Genomic DNA, 19180 nt, shown 5'->3' with positions numbered 1-19180 from the left:
TATCCATAAATATTTCAGTATTTATCTCTAGAAGATAAGGATTGTTGAACAATACTGTGGTATATCCCTATTTCAGATACCCAGTCGGTATTTTCAAATACATACCCTATGAGTATTCAAGTTTGAAATTGTTTTAAGAATCCTTTTTTTTTTTTTTTAACTCAGGCTCTAAATAAGGTACACAAATTGTGATTGGTGATATATATTTTTAAAAAATTTTATTGAGGTATAATTTGCATACAATAAAATGTACCTATTTTCACTATAGATTTTGTTGAATTTTGAGAAATATAGGCATCACTTCAATCACCACCACCACAGTCAAGATACCACAATTTATTTATTTACTTATTGATGGACATTTGGGTTAAGTCTTTTTTTAATCTATAGGTTTAATCTCTCTCTCTCCTTACACCTTCATTTGTTGGAATCTAGGTTGATTGTTCTGTAGAGTTTCTCACAGTGTGCATTTTGCTGATTACATTCTTGTCCTGTGGTATACATTAACATGGCTTTTGTCCTCTGTATTTCCTGTATGTTCATATGTGGACCCACATATTTTGATAATTATATTTCAGTACAATTGGTTTTCATTGTAATTTTATGCATTTTATTTTATTGATTTACTAATATTATTGTGAGAAAGGGTTTATAATGGATTTCACCAGATTCGAAGCAGCCCATGGCATAAAAAGGTTAAGAACCATTGGTTTAGACGTACCATTAAGAATAGAATGCTAGTAGCATATTTAAGTACTTATTTTTAGCTTTGACATAAAAAGGTTGAGGTGACGAGGTTAAAATCACCAAGAAACTTTGACTAGAAAACAAAACTAAGACAGTGTCCTGTGAATTGCTTGATTCTTTTTTTTTTCCTTTTTTTTGGTGGGGGGGAGGAAGATTAGCTCAGAAATCACAAAGAAAAAAAAAAAAATGCATCGTTGTGCTAACCAGTTAGGCTCAATCAAAAATAGCCTTCCTGGGTCAAGACTTAAGTGGTGTATGTAAAGTTTCAAATAGTTTTATTTATTTATTTACTTTTTTCCCCCAAAGCCCCAGTAGGTAGTTGTATGTCATAGCTGCACATCCTTCTAATTGCTGTATGTGGGACGAGGCCTCAGCATGGCCGGACAAGGGTGCGTAGGTGCGTGCCCAGGATCCGAACCCTGGGCCACCAGCAGCGGAGCACGCGAGCTTAACCGCTAAGCCACGGGGCCGGCCCGCAAATAGTTTTAAATTATATTGTAGTTAATTTTTTTAAATGGTGTATGTACTTTGTTATACTAATCTAAGGTGCATGAGGATATGCTCTAGTTTTTCTTGTCACTTACACCTCTCTTTTTCTCATGGAGTACATAACCCTTTCCACAGTGGTTTTTGACACAGATAATTTCAGTGTAAATTTGCTTTGTCGTTCTAAAAGTAGATGTATAAAAGGAACTTAACAGCTGTGGGTCTCACAGGGTTATGACATTTGATTTCCTTTGTGTTGGTCTTATTGGAAATTTGTTTTTAAAATGTTTTTCTGAGAGGATTCATCCTTAAAAGGCTTTTTGTTTGTAGAAAAAGCTTTTTAGTTCTAGAGATTATAATTAATCAGATTAAAATGTTGACTGGGGAAGTTTGCATATTTAGTAAGTTTAAGGAATGATTGACATAGAGACTAGTGACTTATTTTTTAATTTGATGGGGTTAATTTCATGCCAGTGTTCTTGATTGGGAAGCGTGTTTACTTAAAAGTTTATAAAACACTGGAATTGAATAGAAAAATCCAAACATCTTTTAAGATTGAGGAGTGTTAAAGAACCCATTTCCTTAATCTGAAAGTAGAGGTAGTCTTCAAAGATTTTACAAAAATACTCATAGTAGTATATGAAAAGAATACGGAATTTATATTTATTACAAAAAGGTCAGATCACATTTTTATCTTGATTCTGTTCTATCTAAGCAACCATATATTATGAAATAAGGATAAAAGTCACTAGTCAAGTGAAATATTAGAGGTATTCATAAATTTCCCAGTCATTTTTTAAATTATAATTTTACTAAGAATAAGTCATAAGGTTAGAAGTTAATTTCCTTCTCAGCAATTGTACTGTAAATAATAGTCCTATTAAGCCAGGTAGGAAGAGCCCTTTGCATTCACACCGGGGACTCTCAGTGTGGATTTTTGCTAACTTATGTTTTAGTCTCTTGGCTTCTGGTCCTTCAGCTTTGTTCTCTCCAGCCTTCACTTTTTGATCAGCTTAACTTGCTCCTTTATTCTTCATCTAACTGCTTTATTTATTGCCATTACTTTAAGAGATGGTTAATTGGGGCCTACCCCCTGGCGTAGCTGTTAAGTGCGCGCTCCACTGCTGGCGGCCCGGGTTCTGATCCCGGGCGTGCACCGACGCACCGCTTCTCTGGCCATGCTGAGGCCGCGTCCCACAGACAGCAACTAAAAGGATGTGCAGCTATGACATACAACTATCTACTGGGGCTTTGGGGGGAAAATAAATAAATAAATAAAATCTTTAAAAAAGATTAGTTTTACTTAGTAAATAGATTCTCATTAGATTGGTGTAAAATAATGCATTTTTTTTTCACTGAAGTAATGGTGCCTGTAATAGTTCTGAAGAATTTTGTCATTCAAGGCTTTACTGAAAACATTGCCTTTTCCCAAGAGTTACAGTCATCAAATTTTTATGTACAGGAATCTAGGCATTCACCGCAGATTGAATAAACAGATGATTATAGTTTTGTTGGTTGAATAAGCTTATCTTCAGTCTTCAGGTTTTCTTAAACCCTTTCTAATTAGAACCAAAAAATAGTTTTTCATATAAAAAAAGTATTGTGTTCGTAGCAGCTTTATTCACAATATGCAAAAGATGGAAGCAGCCCTAGTGTCCATGACCTGTGAATGGGTAAACAAAATACATACAATGGAGTATTCTTCAGTCTTAGAAAGGAAGGAAATTCTGACACGTAAATGTTACAACATGGATGAACCTTGAAGACATTATGCTAAGTGAAATAAGGCAGTCACAAAAGGACAAATATTGTATGATTCTACTTATATTAGGTACCTAGAGCAGTCCAATTCATAGAAACAGAAAGTGGAATGGTGGTTGCTTTTTGTTTGTTATAAGCAGTACTGCAGTAAGCAGTTTGGTACATTGTTTGCAGATGTGCAATTATACATGTATGAAAAATTCCTAGGAATGGAATTTCTGGGGTTGTGTACTTAGTTGTTAATACTACATACTATCAAATTGTCTTCCTAAGAGGTTTCTCTAATTTATACTCCTACAGACAGTATTATGAAAAGTGCCTGTTTTCTTATACTCTTAGTGATACCTAGGTATTGTTAAAATTTAAGTCTTTGTGTTATATGGTGCTTTTTCTAAAATTTGAATTTTCAAAATTTTTAGTGAAATTGAGCAGCTTTTTTGAGTGTTCTGTTTTGTTTATCAATTGTGTGTGTGTGTGTATTTTTTAAAAACTTCCTGTTCGGGGCCGGCCCCGTGGCTTGGCGGTTGGGTGCGCACGCTCCGCTGCTGGCGGCCCTGGTTCGGATCCCGGGTGCGCACCGACGCACCGCTTCTCCGGCCACGCTGAGGCCGCGTCCCACATACAGCAACCAGAAGGATGTGCAATTATGACATACAACTATCTACTGGGGCTTTGGGGGAAAAAAATAAATAAATAAAATTAAAAAAAAAAACAAAACAAACTTCCTGTTAGGTATTTTGCCTGATTTTTGGGACTTCTGTCTCCCTTGATTTGTAAGAACCGTTTGTATATTGAGGAAATCATTTATTTCTCATGTGTTGCAAGTATTTTTCCCCATTTGTCTTTGGACTATATTTTGCTATTAGGGAGCTGTAATTTTTATGTGTTTGATTTATGTGGTCTTTTCCTTTATGACTTAGGGATTTTACCTCATGTTGAGAGTCTAGACCCAAGATTTTACAAATTAATCAAGTTTTTTTGGGGGGGAGGCAGAGAGATAACACAAATCAGCAAACTGTTACAGATCATTCCTCCTCCCCCCACTTTTTGTATCACCTTTCCCCCCATCCCTCCAAGTAGAGAAAAAGTATTAGCTTTTTCTGAAATGAGACTAGGGCTCTGTGGTTGACTGCCTTTTGCTGGCATTTGGGATTCTGAGCCTGTCTTTTGCCATCTTTAGTAATTATTCATACTTAAAAGATAGTGTGATTAAAAGAGGACTATATTAATTATTTAAGAATAGTTTATAAATCCATTTTATACATAAGTTTATTTCACAGTAGATTTCCTGAAAGAATTCTGTATCACCATGAAATGAAAATAGCAGATTTTGACTGTCATCAGTAATGGGTCACTTATCTTCCCAGTCAGACAGGCTTGAAATAGAAAATGTCTTCCAAGTGTGCCTAGTTAGAGGAAGCGTGGCATGTAGTTGATTTATATTGAGATAACGTAGACGCTTGTGACTAAAGGAGAAATAAAATCTTTTGTAAGATTTTATATCCTACAAAGGACAGTGACAGATACTACTTTATGTCTTTTACTTTTAATAACAGTTTTATCGAGATATAATTTACATGCATAAAATTCATCCTTTTAAAGTGTACAATTCATTTGTTTTTAGTATATTCGCAGAGTTGTGCAGCCATCACCACTAATTTCAAAACATTTTCATCACTCCAGAATGAAACCCAGTACCCATTAGCAATCACTCCCCATTCTTCCTTCTCCCCAGCCCCTGACAATTACTAATCTACTTTCTAGTTCTATGAATTTGCCTATTTGGACCTTTCATATATATGAAATCATATAATATGTGACTGGCTTCTTTCACTTAGCATAATGTTTTCAAGGTTCATCCATCTTACAGTATGTATTAGAACTTTGTTCCTTTTTATTGCCAGTGTTCCATTATATGGACATACCACATTTTTAAAACTTGTTTATTAGTTGTTGGACATTTGGGTTGTTTCCATTTTTTGGCTATTATGAATAATGCTACTATGAACATTTCTGTACCAGTTTTATTGTGGACATATGTTTTCAGTTCTCTTGGAGTAAGAGTGAGATTGCTGGGTTATATAGTAATTTTATTTATTTGTTTATTTTTTTGGTAAGGAAGATTGGCCCTGAGCTAACATCTGTTGCCAATCTTCCTCTTTTTGCTGAGGAAGATTAGCCTTGAGCTAACATCTGTGCCCATCTTCTTCTGTTTTGTACATGGGATGCTGCCACAGCATGGCTTTGACAAGCAGTGCATCGGTGTGCTCCCGGGATGTGCCTCCTGGATCCGAACCCCGGCCCGCCGCAGCAGAGTACGCACACTTAACCGCTAAACCATTGGGCCAGCCCCAAGTTTAACATTTTGAGGAACTGCCAAATTGTTTACCAAAGTGGCTGCACCATTTTACAATCTCACCAGCAATGCATTAGGGTTTAGATTTCTCCTTATCATCACTTGTTATTATCTGTCTTTTTTATTTTAGCCATCCCAGTGGGTGTGAAGTGGTATCTCATTGGTTTTGGTTTGTATTTCCCTAAAGACTAATGTTGTTGAGCAAATTTTTGTATGTTTATTGGCCCTTTGTATATTTTCTTTGGCGAATTGTGTATTTATAGCCTTTGCCCATTTTTAAATTGCATTTTGTCTTTTTCATTGTTGAATTGTAGGAGCTCCTTATCAGATATATAATTTGCAAATATTTTCTCCCTGTTTTCTGTGGGTTTATATCAATTTTTGATATTTATTTTTGAATTGAATAAACCATTAACTTTTAATCTATCATTGTCATGCTAACGATATAAATTTATCTTTATCTTTCTAGATAATTGTTCAAACTTAAGTTTTACTTTTGGTTTTAACTTATTTTAACTGTTATAATATGACATATTACAGATATTGCCATCTTATTTGGTTATGTCCGAATTGCAAGAGTTTTGCACTCTAAGTATATGATTCTGAGTCCTGTGTCACCCTTAATGTATTGAAGTATGGGAGTATCAGTAATTGTGAATGAGGTAGCTTTAATATCTACCTCTGTTGTGTTGATAACAAGCAGTAGCTTTGATTAATTTTAAAAGATTGGAATTATAGAGTTAAAAATGGTTAAAATAGCTAATTTTATGTTACATTTTATCATAATAAAATTTTAAAAAGTTTGACCTCTGATTATATAGGAAAATTGGGCCAGCTCTAATTTAAATGCTATTATGATATATTTAAGTTTCTAGAGATTCTGCCTTTTGGTGTAGCTGAAGTATTTCCAGTCACTGGTATAGGAAATAAAATAAAGGTCTGACACAGAGACGAAACCAGTCTTTGGTCTAAATATAAAATCAAGTGGGTTGATTTATAAATTAGTAATTCCTTCATAAAAATTCGTGCTATAAAGAGGTGGTATAAGTGTTGATGTTACTGCAGTATTCCAGATGGTTTGGTGGTTGTAATGGATATATTTATGACCCAACTGTCTGAGTTCGAAAGAGGAGTGATTTTTAATCTTGTTAATATAAAAAACAAACAGATATAAACATTTATTGTCTCTGCTATTATAGGTAGCCCAACCAAGCTTTAATATTTATCTCTTAGGCCTTTTTATTCCTTATGGCATGTTCATTTGCTCTTCGCTTTCTGTCTCTTTATACTTATTGATCATTTGCTTTTGAATAAGGAACAGCTTGGCCACGATGGGATGGAAGGGTGGAAAAGTGGGCAATACACAAATCCATTGGTAGTTTTTTTTTTTTTTTTTAATTTATTTATTTTTCCCCCAAAGCTCCAGTAGATAGTTGTATGTCATAGCTGCACATCCTTCTAGTTGCTGTATATGGGACGCGGCCTCAGCATGGCCAGACAAGCAGTGTGGCGATGCGCGACCGGGATCCGAACTCGGGCCGCTGGTAGCGGAGCGCACGCACTTAACCGTTAAGCCATGGGGCCGGGCCGGCCCCAAATCCATTGGTAGTTTGATAAAATATGTGATCTTTGGAAAGTGATGTATTGGGTTTTAGAGGAGTAGGTGTGTAGGTTAATCACATGCCTCTTCACAGAGGCTGATATTCTCCTCATTTACAATCCTGTAACTCTACCTGGAATAGCAGGACAACATTGAAACTTTAGAAGAGATCTCTCTACGTGGAAATAGAGCAGTAATATTAGTAATCATAAAAGACTCAGATGTGATCTTTTAACTCGAGGAGTTAATTGGGCAAAGAAGTAGATGCAGAATTTGAATGTATTAGCTTATCAGTGGAATGGACCTGTTGTCATATTTCGATAATAACTTGGGGAAGATTGTTTTCTGTAGTAGGAGGACTTGTGTGAATACAAAGTATGTGGCTATTCTTTCTTATTGCTTATTAGTAGGGTCAGTTGCAAAAGCTAGGATTAAAATTAATCATTGCATTCTTATTGATAACCCAGCCAATAATGGTTGAATGCAGTGCCTTCTGGAAAGAAAAGGGGTATTGAGAGAATTCACTGGGTTTTAACATACAAATGATCTTTAGCTTTGTGTAATTGGTGTCAATTTGGAAATTACTGAGTTGCTTGTGGAGTTGATGAAAACAGTTTAGAATAGGAGGAATCTTCTTTTCACCTATCAGGAAACTGAAAATTGTAAATAAATTAAATGAGACTAGGGATCTTTGTTTTGTTCCCTGGTATGCATCAAGTGCCTAGAACAGTGCCTGTTACAAACCCACATAATTAATAATTGAGTTAGGATCAGAACCGTAGTCTCTTTTCTTATGCTCTAGTGCTTTCCCTCCACTATATCATGTTGCTCTCAAGTATAAAATCTGAGGTCATTACTACAATGAAATTATATTCTTCAAGGAACTGCTAAGGACAGTCAGTGCTTATTACATAAATTGTCAAATGTTGAAATCAAACATTTCGCAAACCTGGCATTATTTTGGGCAATTTTTAAATTCTCTCTTAAAAACTTAGAAGAATACAGTGTATGTTGATCAGTTTAATATATATATATATATTTTTTTCTTTTTTTTTTTGTGAGGAGATCAGTCCTGTGCTAACATCCGCCAATCCTCCTCTTTTTTTGCTGAGGAAGACGGCCCTGGGCTAACATCTGTGCCCATCTTCCTCCACTTTATATGGGACGCCGCCACAGCATGGCTTGCCAAGCAGTGCGTCGGTGCGCGCCCGGGATCCGAACCAGCGAACCCCGGGCCGCCGCAGCGGAGCATGCGCACTTAACCGCTTGTGCCACCGGGCCGGCCCCTAATATATATTTTTTAAATTTATTTATTTTTCCCCCTGAAGCCCCAGTAGATAGTTGTGTGTCATAGTTGCACATCTTTCTAGTTGCTGTATGTGGGACTCGGCCTCAGCATGGCCGGAGAAGTGGTGCGTCAGTGCGCGCCCGGGATCTGAACCCTGGGCCGCCAGCATCGGAGCGCGCACACTTAACTGCTAAGCCACGGGGCCGGCCCAGTTTAATGTTTTTTGATGGTGAAGATTTTTGACCAAACAGAAGCCAAGTTAGTATTGTTTTTTGATTGTGTTTTTGAAGACAAATCTATTAGATTGTTATATACTGCAGCTTGTAGCAGTCAAGCACAATTTCTTAGCTTTATGTTCTCATGTGTTTAATTTAGGTTTTCTGAATTTTTTTTTTTTTTTTTTGTGAGGAAGATCAGCCCTGAGCTAACATCCATGCCAATCCTCCTCTTTTTGCTGAGGAAGACCGGCCCTGAGCTAACATCTATTGCCAATCCTCCTCCTTTTTTCCCCTTTTTCTCCCCAAAGCCCCAGTAGATAGTTGTATGTCATAGTTGCACATCCTTCTAGTTGCTGTATGTGGGACGCTGCCTCAGCATGGCGGGACAAGTGGTGCATTGGTGCGCGCCCGGGATCCGAACCCCGGCCGCCAGCAGCAGAGCGAGTGCACTTAACCGCTAAGCCACAGGGCCGGCCTTCTGAATTCTTCAAAAAGTAGAAATGAGTTAACTTATTACCACAACCAGTGACCGTGCCATTTTAGAAACTGATACTTTGTATGTATTACTGGAGAGTATTCCGTATGTTCTCTGAAAGCCTGTAGCTAAGGCTTGATGATGTTAAAAAAGAAAATATTATCTAATTGTGGTTTGATTATTTTTGGTCTTTTTAAATTAGTAAACGTCAGGTGAATGTTTCATCTTGAATACTTGAGGAATACTTGAATACTGTAGGAAATATGTTGTTTTGGAAAAAGTAGACAAAATCAGGACATCACACTTACCAGCTGAGTTTTCATGGATATGAAGAGTTAAGCAGCGTTTTTTTTCTTTTAATTTGGGAGTTACCAATCTTCTCAATATAAAAGAGTAACGTAGATTTGTAATAACTGATCGAGTTCTCCTTTGTTAAATTTGGAGATAAGTTTGTGTTGTATGCAAAGTGTACTCTCCTTATATAAAAATGGTAGGGAAAGTAAGCCCACCCTTGTGAGGAAGGAGCACAATGTGACTTTGTTCTACATATATAATCTATGAGCTCTTTGGTCCTTCTTTCAATATTGCATTTAGCTCTTTATTATTCGGGATTTAAGCTTAAACATTTGTTTTCTGTGTATTGTTTTTTGGCTAATTGACTTTTTTTGATGGGGAGTTGGCCGCTGCTTTCCTCCTTTTTTCATAGGAGAAAAACCTCTGCAACCTTGGGTTTAGTGATGAGCTTTGTGTGTGTGTGTTTGATAAAATATATATAATATAAAATTTATTAACCATTTTAAAGTGTACAATTCGGTGGCATTAAGTATATTCACAATGTTATGTAACTATTACCACTATCAATTTCTAGAATTTTTTCATCCCATACAGAAACTCTGTAACCATTAAGCAATAACACTTCATTTCCCCCTTCCCCCAGCCCCTGGTAACGTCTATTCTACTTCCTGTCTCTATGAATTGGCCTATTATAGATACCTCATATAAGTGGAATCATAAACTATTTGTCCTTTTGTGTCTGTCTTATTTCATTTAGTATGATGTTTTCAAGGTTTATCCATGTTCTAGCATGTATCAAAACTTCATTTTCTTTTTATGTCTTAATATAATACAGTAGTCCCTCCTTATCTGAGGAGGATACGTTCCAAGACCTGCAATGGATACCTGAAACTGTGGATAGTACTGAACTTTATATATACTATGTTTTTTCCTATACATACATAACTATGGTAAAGTTTAATTTATAAATTAGGCATAGTAAGGGGGCCAGCCCGGTGGTGCAAGCGGTTAAGTGCGAGTGCTCTGCTCCGGTGGCCTGGGGTTCGCCAGTTCGGATCCCGGGTGCGCACCCATGCACTGCTTGGCAAGCCCTCCTGTGGTGGTGTCCCATATAAAGTGGAGGAAGATGGGCATGGATGTTAGCCCAGGCCCAGTCTTCCTCAGCAAAAAAAGGAGGATTGGCAGATGTTAGCTCAGGGCCGACCTTCCTTGCAAAAAAAAAAAATTAGGCATAGTAAGAGATTAACAATAACTAATGATAAAATAGAATAATTATAACAATATACTGTAATAAAAGTTACCGTAGATCTTAGCAACCTCAGCATACAATTTTTTTTCTTTCCTGATTAAGTCACAAACTTTCACCTTTTCACTTAAAAGGAAGCACTTTACGGCTTCTCTTGGGCATATCCGAATTGCCAGCATCACTCCTCTGGTGCTTTGGGGCCATTATGAAGTAAAATAAGGGTTACTTGAACACAAGCACTGTGATACAGCGACAGTTGATCTGATCACTGAGATGACTACTAAGTGACTAACAGGCAGGTAGCATATACAGCGTGGATACGCTGGACAGAGGGATGATTCACTTGCAGGCAGGAGGGAGCGAGATTTCATCACACTAGTCAGAATGGCACACGTGATCTAAAACTTGTGAATTGTTTATTTCTGGAATTTTCCATTTAGTATTTTTGGGCCACAGTTGACCTGGTTTGTATGGAAAGAACTATTTCAGTTTTTCAATTTTCTTCTCCAAATTAAAAAGATCCTTTCGTCAGTTCATTTACACAAAATAATTTTGACCTGAAAAGTGAAACCATGAATAAGGAGGGGACTACTGTATTCTGTTGTATATGTATATACCACATTTTGTTTATCTACTCATCCATTGATGGACACTTGGGTTGTTTTCATCTTTTGGCTATTGTGAATAATACTGCAATGAACGTTGGTGTATACATAATCTAATTGGGCCCCAGTTTTCAGTTCTTTTAGGTATATACCTAAGAGTCGAATTGCTGGGTCATAGGGTAATTCTGTGCTTAGCTTTTGGAGAAAATGGCACATTTCCACAGCGGCTGCACCATTTTACAGTTCCATGAGCTATGCATGAGGTTTCAAATTTCTCCCCATCCCTGCCAACACTTGTTCTTTCTTTTCTTTTTTTTTCCTTTAAATAATAGCCATCCTACTGGCTGTGAAGTGATATCTCATTGTGGTTTTGATTTGCATTTCCCTAATGACTAATGATTTTGAGCATCTTTTCCTGTGCTTTTCTGCCATCTGTATACCTTCTTTGATGAAGTGTTTTGCCTATTTAAAAAAAAATGGATTGAGTTGCAAGATTTCTTGTACTCTAGATACAAGTCTTTTGTCAGATACATTGGAAGGTATTTTTTAATGTTTGTGTGGAAAGAACTATTTCAATTTTTATCAATTTTCTTTTCCAAATTAAAAAGATCCTTTCATCACTTCATTTACACCAAATAATTTTGTTACTTCTAGTTCAGGTGTATGATGAAACTGGATTTTAGGATTATGTTTCCCTTGTGAGAGGTAGTAACTTAAACCATACTAGAGAATATAAGAAGAAAAGTTCTGCTTTCTGATAATGTTTTCAGCTTCTTCAGGGGAAGTGCAAAATTATGATCTTGGATTGTCAGCAAATAAGAGTGCTATATTTAAAAGTGCTGTCCCTGCCTTTCTAAAATGCCAAATTATAAGTACATAGAATATAATTAACTCCTAATAGAATTTGTAGAATATTCATGAATTATTTTTATTCCAAATAATTATATTTATTATATATATGCTTCAAAGTATAAAAGGTGCCCTAAAATTTTTCTTTACAGACATAGTAAACATTTTTTTGGAATAAAAATGATAACATATATATGGTCTATCAAAGATTTTCTCGTATTTATTAATTTATATGAAAAATAATTTTAATTATACCTAAATTATAAATTTTAAGTTTTCTTTTAACCCCTTGAAAAAAAATTAAATAGAAAAATATAGACTGTCACTTGCAAATGGACACACAAAATATTTGGATTTATTTTGCCTTCAAGTAAGGAGTGTTTGAAATCATCTCATTTTTTCAGTGAGATCATTTTCACTTAATTAATTAAAATGAAATCTTTATAAAGTAGCTATTTCTAGTTTCAATTTTTACTTTAATAATCTTTTAAGATTTGTAAGTTACTTTGATCAATCTTAGGTTCAAGATCCTTTTTTTAGAATGTAAAAATTTCTAATAACTTCTGAGATTCATTTCAGCTAAGTGTTCTAGAAAGGTAAAAGATAGTTTAGTAAATATTATATTTAAGAAATGAAAGCAATCAAATAATGTGGTTAAAATATTTGTAAATACTTGCCCCAAGAAAGAAAAATGTGAGTGTAAAAGCCATTTTAAATGTTACTTTGCAACCCTTCCCCCATGTATACATAATATAAATTGTCTAAAAATGAGAAAAAAATTTTCAAAAACTGTTTTTGGAAAATTATTGCTGTGCCACAATAATGTTGACTTTATTTTTTCCAGATATGGCCGCGTGGAAAGTGTCAAAATTCTCCCCAAGAGGGGATCTGAAGGAGGAGTGGCTGCCTTTGTGGATTTTGTGGACATCAAAAGTGCACAGAAAGCTCACAATTCAGTCAACAAAATGGGAGATAGAGACCTACGCACGGATTATAATGAACCAGGCACCATTCCGAGTGCTGCTCGGGGATTGGATGATACAGTTTCCATAGCATCTCGTAGTAGAGAGGTTTCTGGGTTCAGAGGAGGTGGTGGAGGGCCTGCTTATGGCCCCCCACCATCACTTCATGCACGAGAAGGACGTTATGAGCGGAGACTTGATGGGTAAGTTGCAAGGTTTCTCTAGGCAGGTATTTTGTATTTGATATGGTGAGAAACAGAAACTCATATTTAGGGGCCCCAGATGGATTTAAAGTTTTGGGCATTCTCAATGTTTCCTATTTTGGGTTGGAAACGGAAGTGATTTCTATCCCAGTGGCTGGTATCTTATGGAATCGTAGAGGATATTTCCTGCAGCTGGTTGGATATCTACTCCTGAGAGATAAAGTGGTGGAAGATTTGGTATGGCAGCATCAGTTTTGGAGTTACCTGTCTTCTAGAATTAATTATTCCTTCTCTTGGATAATGTTAAGGCCTTCCTTGGATATATCCGTTACATGATGGAGCTATTTGGCTACAGATTTTGTGGTTGTACTATATGGAATATTTCTGGAATATTAGAGCCTACAGATTCTTTTAGAAGTTGATATCTGCTTATCAGTTTTCACTACATGAAGTGTACAAATGAATTGGATTGTCACCAAAAAACCTAGCAGACCATAATGATTCAACCACTTGGATTCTACAAACAATACTTTAACCTGGAAATGTGTACTTGGATGAAGAAGAGGGAAGTCGATGTTTGATGTTTCCATTTTGGATCTACACAGTTTCCATGTTGGAATTATACTCCTTGATGGAATGGGGAAAAATTGAGATGATGGACGTTCCTAAATCCTGGAATATCGCCATTCTTTTCTAATTGCTGGAATGTTGGGGATGTCATGCAGTCAAGATTCCATTAGCCCAGGGGAAGAGGATTACTATCTTGTTTCTTAAGCAAGTTGCTATCCAGTTAAAGGTACTTTAGCTTTGAACATATGGTGACGATCAGTTGTGGATACAGCAATCAAAATTGACTGTGCTGGATGGCTACAAAGGTGAACTATTGGCGAGCAACTGTGCCTTCCTCACTTGGTGGAATCAAAGAAGATATTTCTTCTTCTGTCAGCTGCCTGATTCATACTTAGGGCTGGAAATTTTTATGAATGTGGATCAATTTATAATTGTCTACTATCTCAAGAAAGAAGTCTGGGGGTTTGAGAGTTACAGTTTGTCTGGGACTACTTGCTTCCACTGGAATTATTTTATCTGGTCACTAAGATTTCTTTTTCCTTGTGGTTCATCTAAATATCATTTGACACCCTTGCCCATTAAGAAGGTGGATTACCCCCATAAGAGGGGCCAAAATTGGGGAAGTTATGTTCACAATTCTCTCCCTAGATTTAATTGGGATTATAGGTCGTGTTTCCACAGTTGGAAAAGGTTGGTATGTCCTGACCTGTGTATATTAGCCCCTCTCCTAACCCAAGTCAAACTCTCTCTTTTTTTCCCACTAACTCTAGAAGTATTTAGTACTAATAGATGAATCAAAGAATAGCTGTTAGATTTCAGCTCTGCTAGCTTCTTGTGCCTGCCTTCTGTATCTTCCTAATGGATAAGAACTTTGCGTATTTATAAAATATCAGCTGTAGCAGTAATTCTTCTAGAACTGTTGCCTATTGCTTCTGTTATATCATTAATAACAGCTTTCACTGATTAACATTTGATAGGGTGCTAATTGAATTATTTATGAAATTTTCTCTTAAGTCTCAAAGGAAACCCTCTTGTTTGTTAGGCATTGAAATATCTATCCAGATTCCAGAAATGTAGTGAATAAAAAAGGAGAAAGTCATTTAATATATTTAATTAGGAAAGATATTATTGAATTTTTTGCCACGCCAGTTGCTTTTCATAATAGCAGCAGAAAGCGAAAGTAGCCTAGGAAGGTATGGTTGCCACTAAGTGAAATGGTGGGTGAAGATGAAGATTAGTTGGAGAGATTCGGGATCTAGGGACATACTGGGGACATGGTATTAGTTGTAAGATTTTTGCCAGGTATTTGTCATTGGAGAGATTCTAATTCTTCTGTATCTTTCATGATTCCTTAATCTCTTTTGATAGATAGATCCAAAGATAAGGTTGAGAAGAAACTCAACCTCAAGTTGAGATTCAAGTGAAACGGTCTTTTAGGAACTCGGGAAATGAGTTCTGGTTTCCTACAAAAGTAGAGAACTTAAGATTTCTTTATGGTGTTAGAATTGTTTTTTAATATTAACACATAATTGCATGTAGGTAATTGTACATGCAACAATTTTTGTACTCTTAGGTTGACAAATATTCATGTCCTATGGAAATTTTTTTTTTAAGTTAAATCATTGCTAATAGCAACCTTAGAGTATCTTACAGTTCCCAGAGTTGCCTAATTTTATGATGGGCAACTTGAGTATAGCTAAAACCTAAGAGAACATATTTCCTGTAACCATTAAGTACATACATTAGCAAATTGAATCATGGAATAGGTGTTTTAAAAATTATGTGGAATTTGATAGTACAAGGAGATAAAATAACCTTTATTCCGTAATTAGTTAAATCTACCATAGAATAGCGTGTGGCAACCCAATATTTTGATATCCTAAGTGGGTTTTTTTGTTTGTCTTTTTAAGGTTCTTTTTATTATTAAAGGTGATTGTTTGGGCACAGCAATTTATATAATCTAGTAATTTTTATAGTTACCCAACAAGTCGAAAACTAATGAGAAAAAGTTACACTTAAATTTTTTTCTGACCTTTGAAAATGCCCTCCTCCTGCTGGGACATGCATTGTAATAGGGCTTTCATGTCTATGTTAAAATGTATCATGGAAATTTTGCCTAAAATAAATTTGCAAAGTAAATAAAAATTTGGTATATATTTTGATCAGATGAAAATATAGAAAACTTTGATATTAAAACTCTCTTCTTGTTCCATTAAACTTAAAATGAAAAGGAGGTGGCATACGTATATTTCTATATATAAGCCAGAAAATCCCTAATCAAAAGAGCAACTGACTTGCAGAACACTAGTCATGAAAGCCCAATATCAATTAAAACAATGATTGCTCAGCTGTGAAAATAGTTTCTGGAGTCAAGTAAAATGTTAAGCTTGTTAGTGTTTGCTTACTAAGTAGGTTTATGCTGTTTAGAAAATGACCAGTTGCAAAGACAAAAGACAGTGCTGAAGTGAATGTTTGCATGACTTGCTTTTAGTTTTGCTTGCCCCTTTCTGATTGATTAAATATTTTTCCCCCCTCCTAAATGCAGGGCTTCAGATAACAGGGAGCGTGCTTATGAACATAGTGCCTATGGACACCATGAACGGGGGACGGGAGGATTTGATCGGACAAGACATTACGATCAGGATTACTATAGAGATCCTCGAGAGCGGACTTTACAACATGGGCTCTATTATACTTCTCGGAGTCGAAGTCCAAACCGTTTTGATGCTCATGACCCCCGATACGAACCTAGGGCTCGGGAGCAGTTTACACTGCCCAGTGTGGTACACAGGGATATCTACAGGGATGATATTACCCGGGAGGTACGAGGCAGAAGGCCAGAGCGGAATTACCAGCACAGCAGGAGTCGGTCACCACATTCATCCCAGTCTAGAAATCAGTCTCCTCAGAGGCTGGCTAGCCAAGCGTCTAGACCCACAAGGTCCCCTAGCGGCAGCGGCTCTAGGAGTAGATCCTCCAGTAGTGATTCAATCAGCAGCAGCAGTAGTACCAGCAGTGACAGGTAGGTTAACAGCCTTTTGTTCTAACAGACAAGGTTTTGAATAAATTGTCACAATTTCTCCATGATCGATGATAATGATTTTTAGCATAGTAATATTTTTAAAAGAAAGTAATCTTGGATCATGTGTATAATGAATGAAGAAACTTTGATTAGCATGTGGCCATTGAATTAACCATTCTGTCAAGTACTTGAAGCTAAGTGCTGATTTGCAAATACTGTTTCATCATCCAGATGCTCAAGATTAAAATGGCCAAAAAGGAAGAAAAGTGCTAACTTTAGCTGTGTGGAGCAAATCTGTGCCACTGAAAATGTAGTATCTCTTTAAAATTTTTAATTTCTTAGATTATAATAGTAACTTATTTCTATTATTTTCGTTGAAAATTCGTAAAAGCTGTTTGGTTAAAGATGTACTGATGAAATATATTGTTGACACATTTATTATCAATGACTAAATCAACTTTAACTAATTTTAACATCAAGGTGGTAGCCAATTTATAGACTCAAGTAGAAAAGCTTTCTTTAAATGCAGGTTGTAACTTTGCTGTTCACTAAGCCTGAGTAAGCGAATTTCATTAGTTGAATTTTTTTTTTTTTTTTACAAAGGAGTTTTATCCTAAAGATGAAAATAATAAATTGAAGGTAAACTTAACAAGAAACAGTTTAGAAGTGAGGTATATGGGTTTTGAAATCATAGATCTAGGTAGATAGTATAGTTTACTACTTTTATACTTGGACAAGTTGCTTAAACTTTCTAGGCCTTAGCTTGCTCATCTTTTATAAGAACTGTGCTTCATAAAGTTATTGTGAAGATTAAAATGAAAGAAATGTATGTAAAGTGCTTAGCTTGATACTCATATATGTTATATACATACTGCCTTTAATAATTGCTAGGTATTATTATTACTACTTCAGATGTTGATAGTCTTTGAGCATTTCCCATTTCCAGTTCTTGTTCTTCAACCTGTTAATCCTGTATATCCTAGTTTTAAATTTAGATGGTGTATATTTTAAATTTACAGGATATAAATTCTTTGACTTGATTAATATGTCCAGATTATTTTTCTTTTAGTATTGCCTGCTTAGAATTAATTTAAGACAAGTGAATGATTGTGTAATTGACGAATGGTTCCTTTTAGGCCTCTTAAGTTTTCTAATTCAAAATAATAAATAGAAACATTTTATACATCTATCTGTGTATCTAGATATAATTCAAACATTCTGGAAGATGTACATATTATAATGAAACAAGCACTTAGTTTTGGGAAATCAGGAGAGTTAGGTTCTGTCTCCAGCTTTGCAGCTCTGTTGACGTGAATGAAAACTTTTAACTTCTCTTGATTTCATTTGGTGTATTGTTGAGATAAATGATTGACAAGACTCATTTGAATTCTATAAACTGATTATAAAATCTTGTCATGTCCCACTTTCTCCTACATAAAATTGTCTGAGATATTCAAGTTTCAGTCATTTCCCCAAACCTATCTCATTAAAGGGATGCCACTGCATTCCATTGCCTCAAAATTTATTTTTTTATTTTATTTATTTTTATTTTTTATTTTTTTTTGTGAGGAAGATCAGCCCTGAGCTAACATCCATGCCAATCCTCCTCTTCTTGCTGAGGAAGACCGGCCCTGAGCTAACATCTATTGCCAATCCTCCTCCTTTTTTTCCCCCTTTTTCTCCCCAAAGCCCCAGTAGATAGTTGTATGTTATAGTTGCACATCCTTCTAGTTGCGGTACGTGGGACGCCCCCTCAGCATGGCCCGACAAGCGGTGTGTTGGTGTGCTCCGAGATCCGAACCCGGGCTGCCAGTAGCAGAGCTCACACACGTAACTGCTAAGCCATGGGGCCAGCCCCTCAAAATTTATTTAAAAGCCAACTGATTGTGGAGGTGTTAAAGTTAGAGGAGAAACACCATACAAGGCCTTCAGGATGGCATTGTACTTTAGTGGGAGTTACAGTGGTTTGGGATCTGGCCCTTAGCATTGTAGGCTCAAAAGCGTGAACTCAGAGGTGATCTGATGGAATTTGATGGAGCTAATCCCTGTTTATGTAATCAAAAGAAACGGTTGTAGGACTGGCCTGGTTGCGTAGTGGTTAAGTTCACGTGCTCCACTTTGGCAGCTGGGAACTCATGGGTTCAGATCCTGGGCATGGACCTACACACCGCTCGTCAATCCATGCTGTGGCAGCATCCTACATACAAAATAGAGGAAGTTTGGCACAGATGTTAGCTCAGGGCCAATCTTCCTCACCAAATAAATAAATAAATAAAATTATACAAAAGTTAAAAAAAAAAAAGAAAAGAAACAGTTGTATGCTTCTGAATATTTACAGTCAGAAAGATAACTCCCACAAAGGCAGGATGAGCCTAGGACATCTACATCGGGACTAAATTACAATCATAGAGGATATTTCCTATTCTGTCAGCTGCCTGATTCATACTTGGAGCTGGAAATTTTTATGATTTCAGGCTATGAAGGATATGTAAGACTTT

General features: G+C 36.2%; 1 protein-coding gene across 2 annotated transcripts in view; it reads left to right on the top strand.

Moving 5' to 3' along the window:
* Positions 1–19180, top strand: part of SPEN (spen family transcriptional repressor) — an 83226-nt gene that overhangs the window by 9547 nt on the left and 54499 nt on the right. Inside the window, exons 2-3 of one of the 2 annotated variants that reach the window (XM_004425614.3) lie at positions 12770–13090; positions 16206–16682. In XM_004425614.3, the coding sequence (XP_004425671.2) occupies positions 12770–13090; positions 16206–16682 (798 nt within the window). Of the gene's footprint in view, positions 1–12769; positions 14351–16205; positions 16683–19180 lie in introns of those variants that run through there. The other variant, XM_014783892.2, reaches the window with a different exon arrangement.

The sequence above is a fragment of the Ceratotherium simum genome, chromosome 22 (genome assembly GCF_057802395.1).
Source record: "Ceratotherium simum simum isolate JZ-2026a chromosome 22, ASM5780239v1, whole genome shotgun sequence".
Lineage (NCBI taxonomy): Eukaryota > Metazoa > Chordata > Mammalia > Perissodactyla > Rhinocerotidae > Ceratotherium > Ceratotherium simum.
This window is presented reverse-complemented; position numbering and strand designations above follow the sequence as displayed.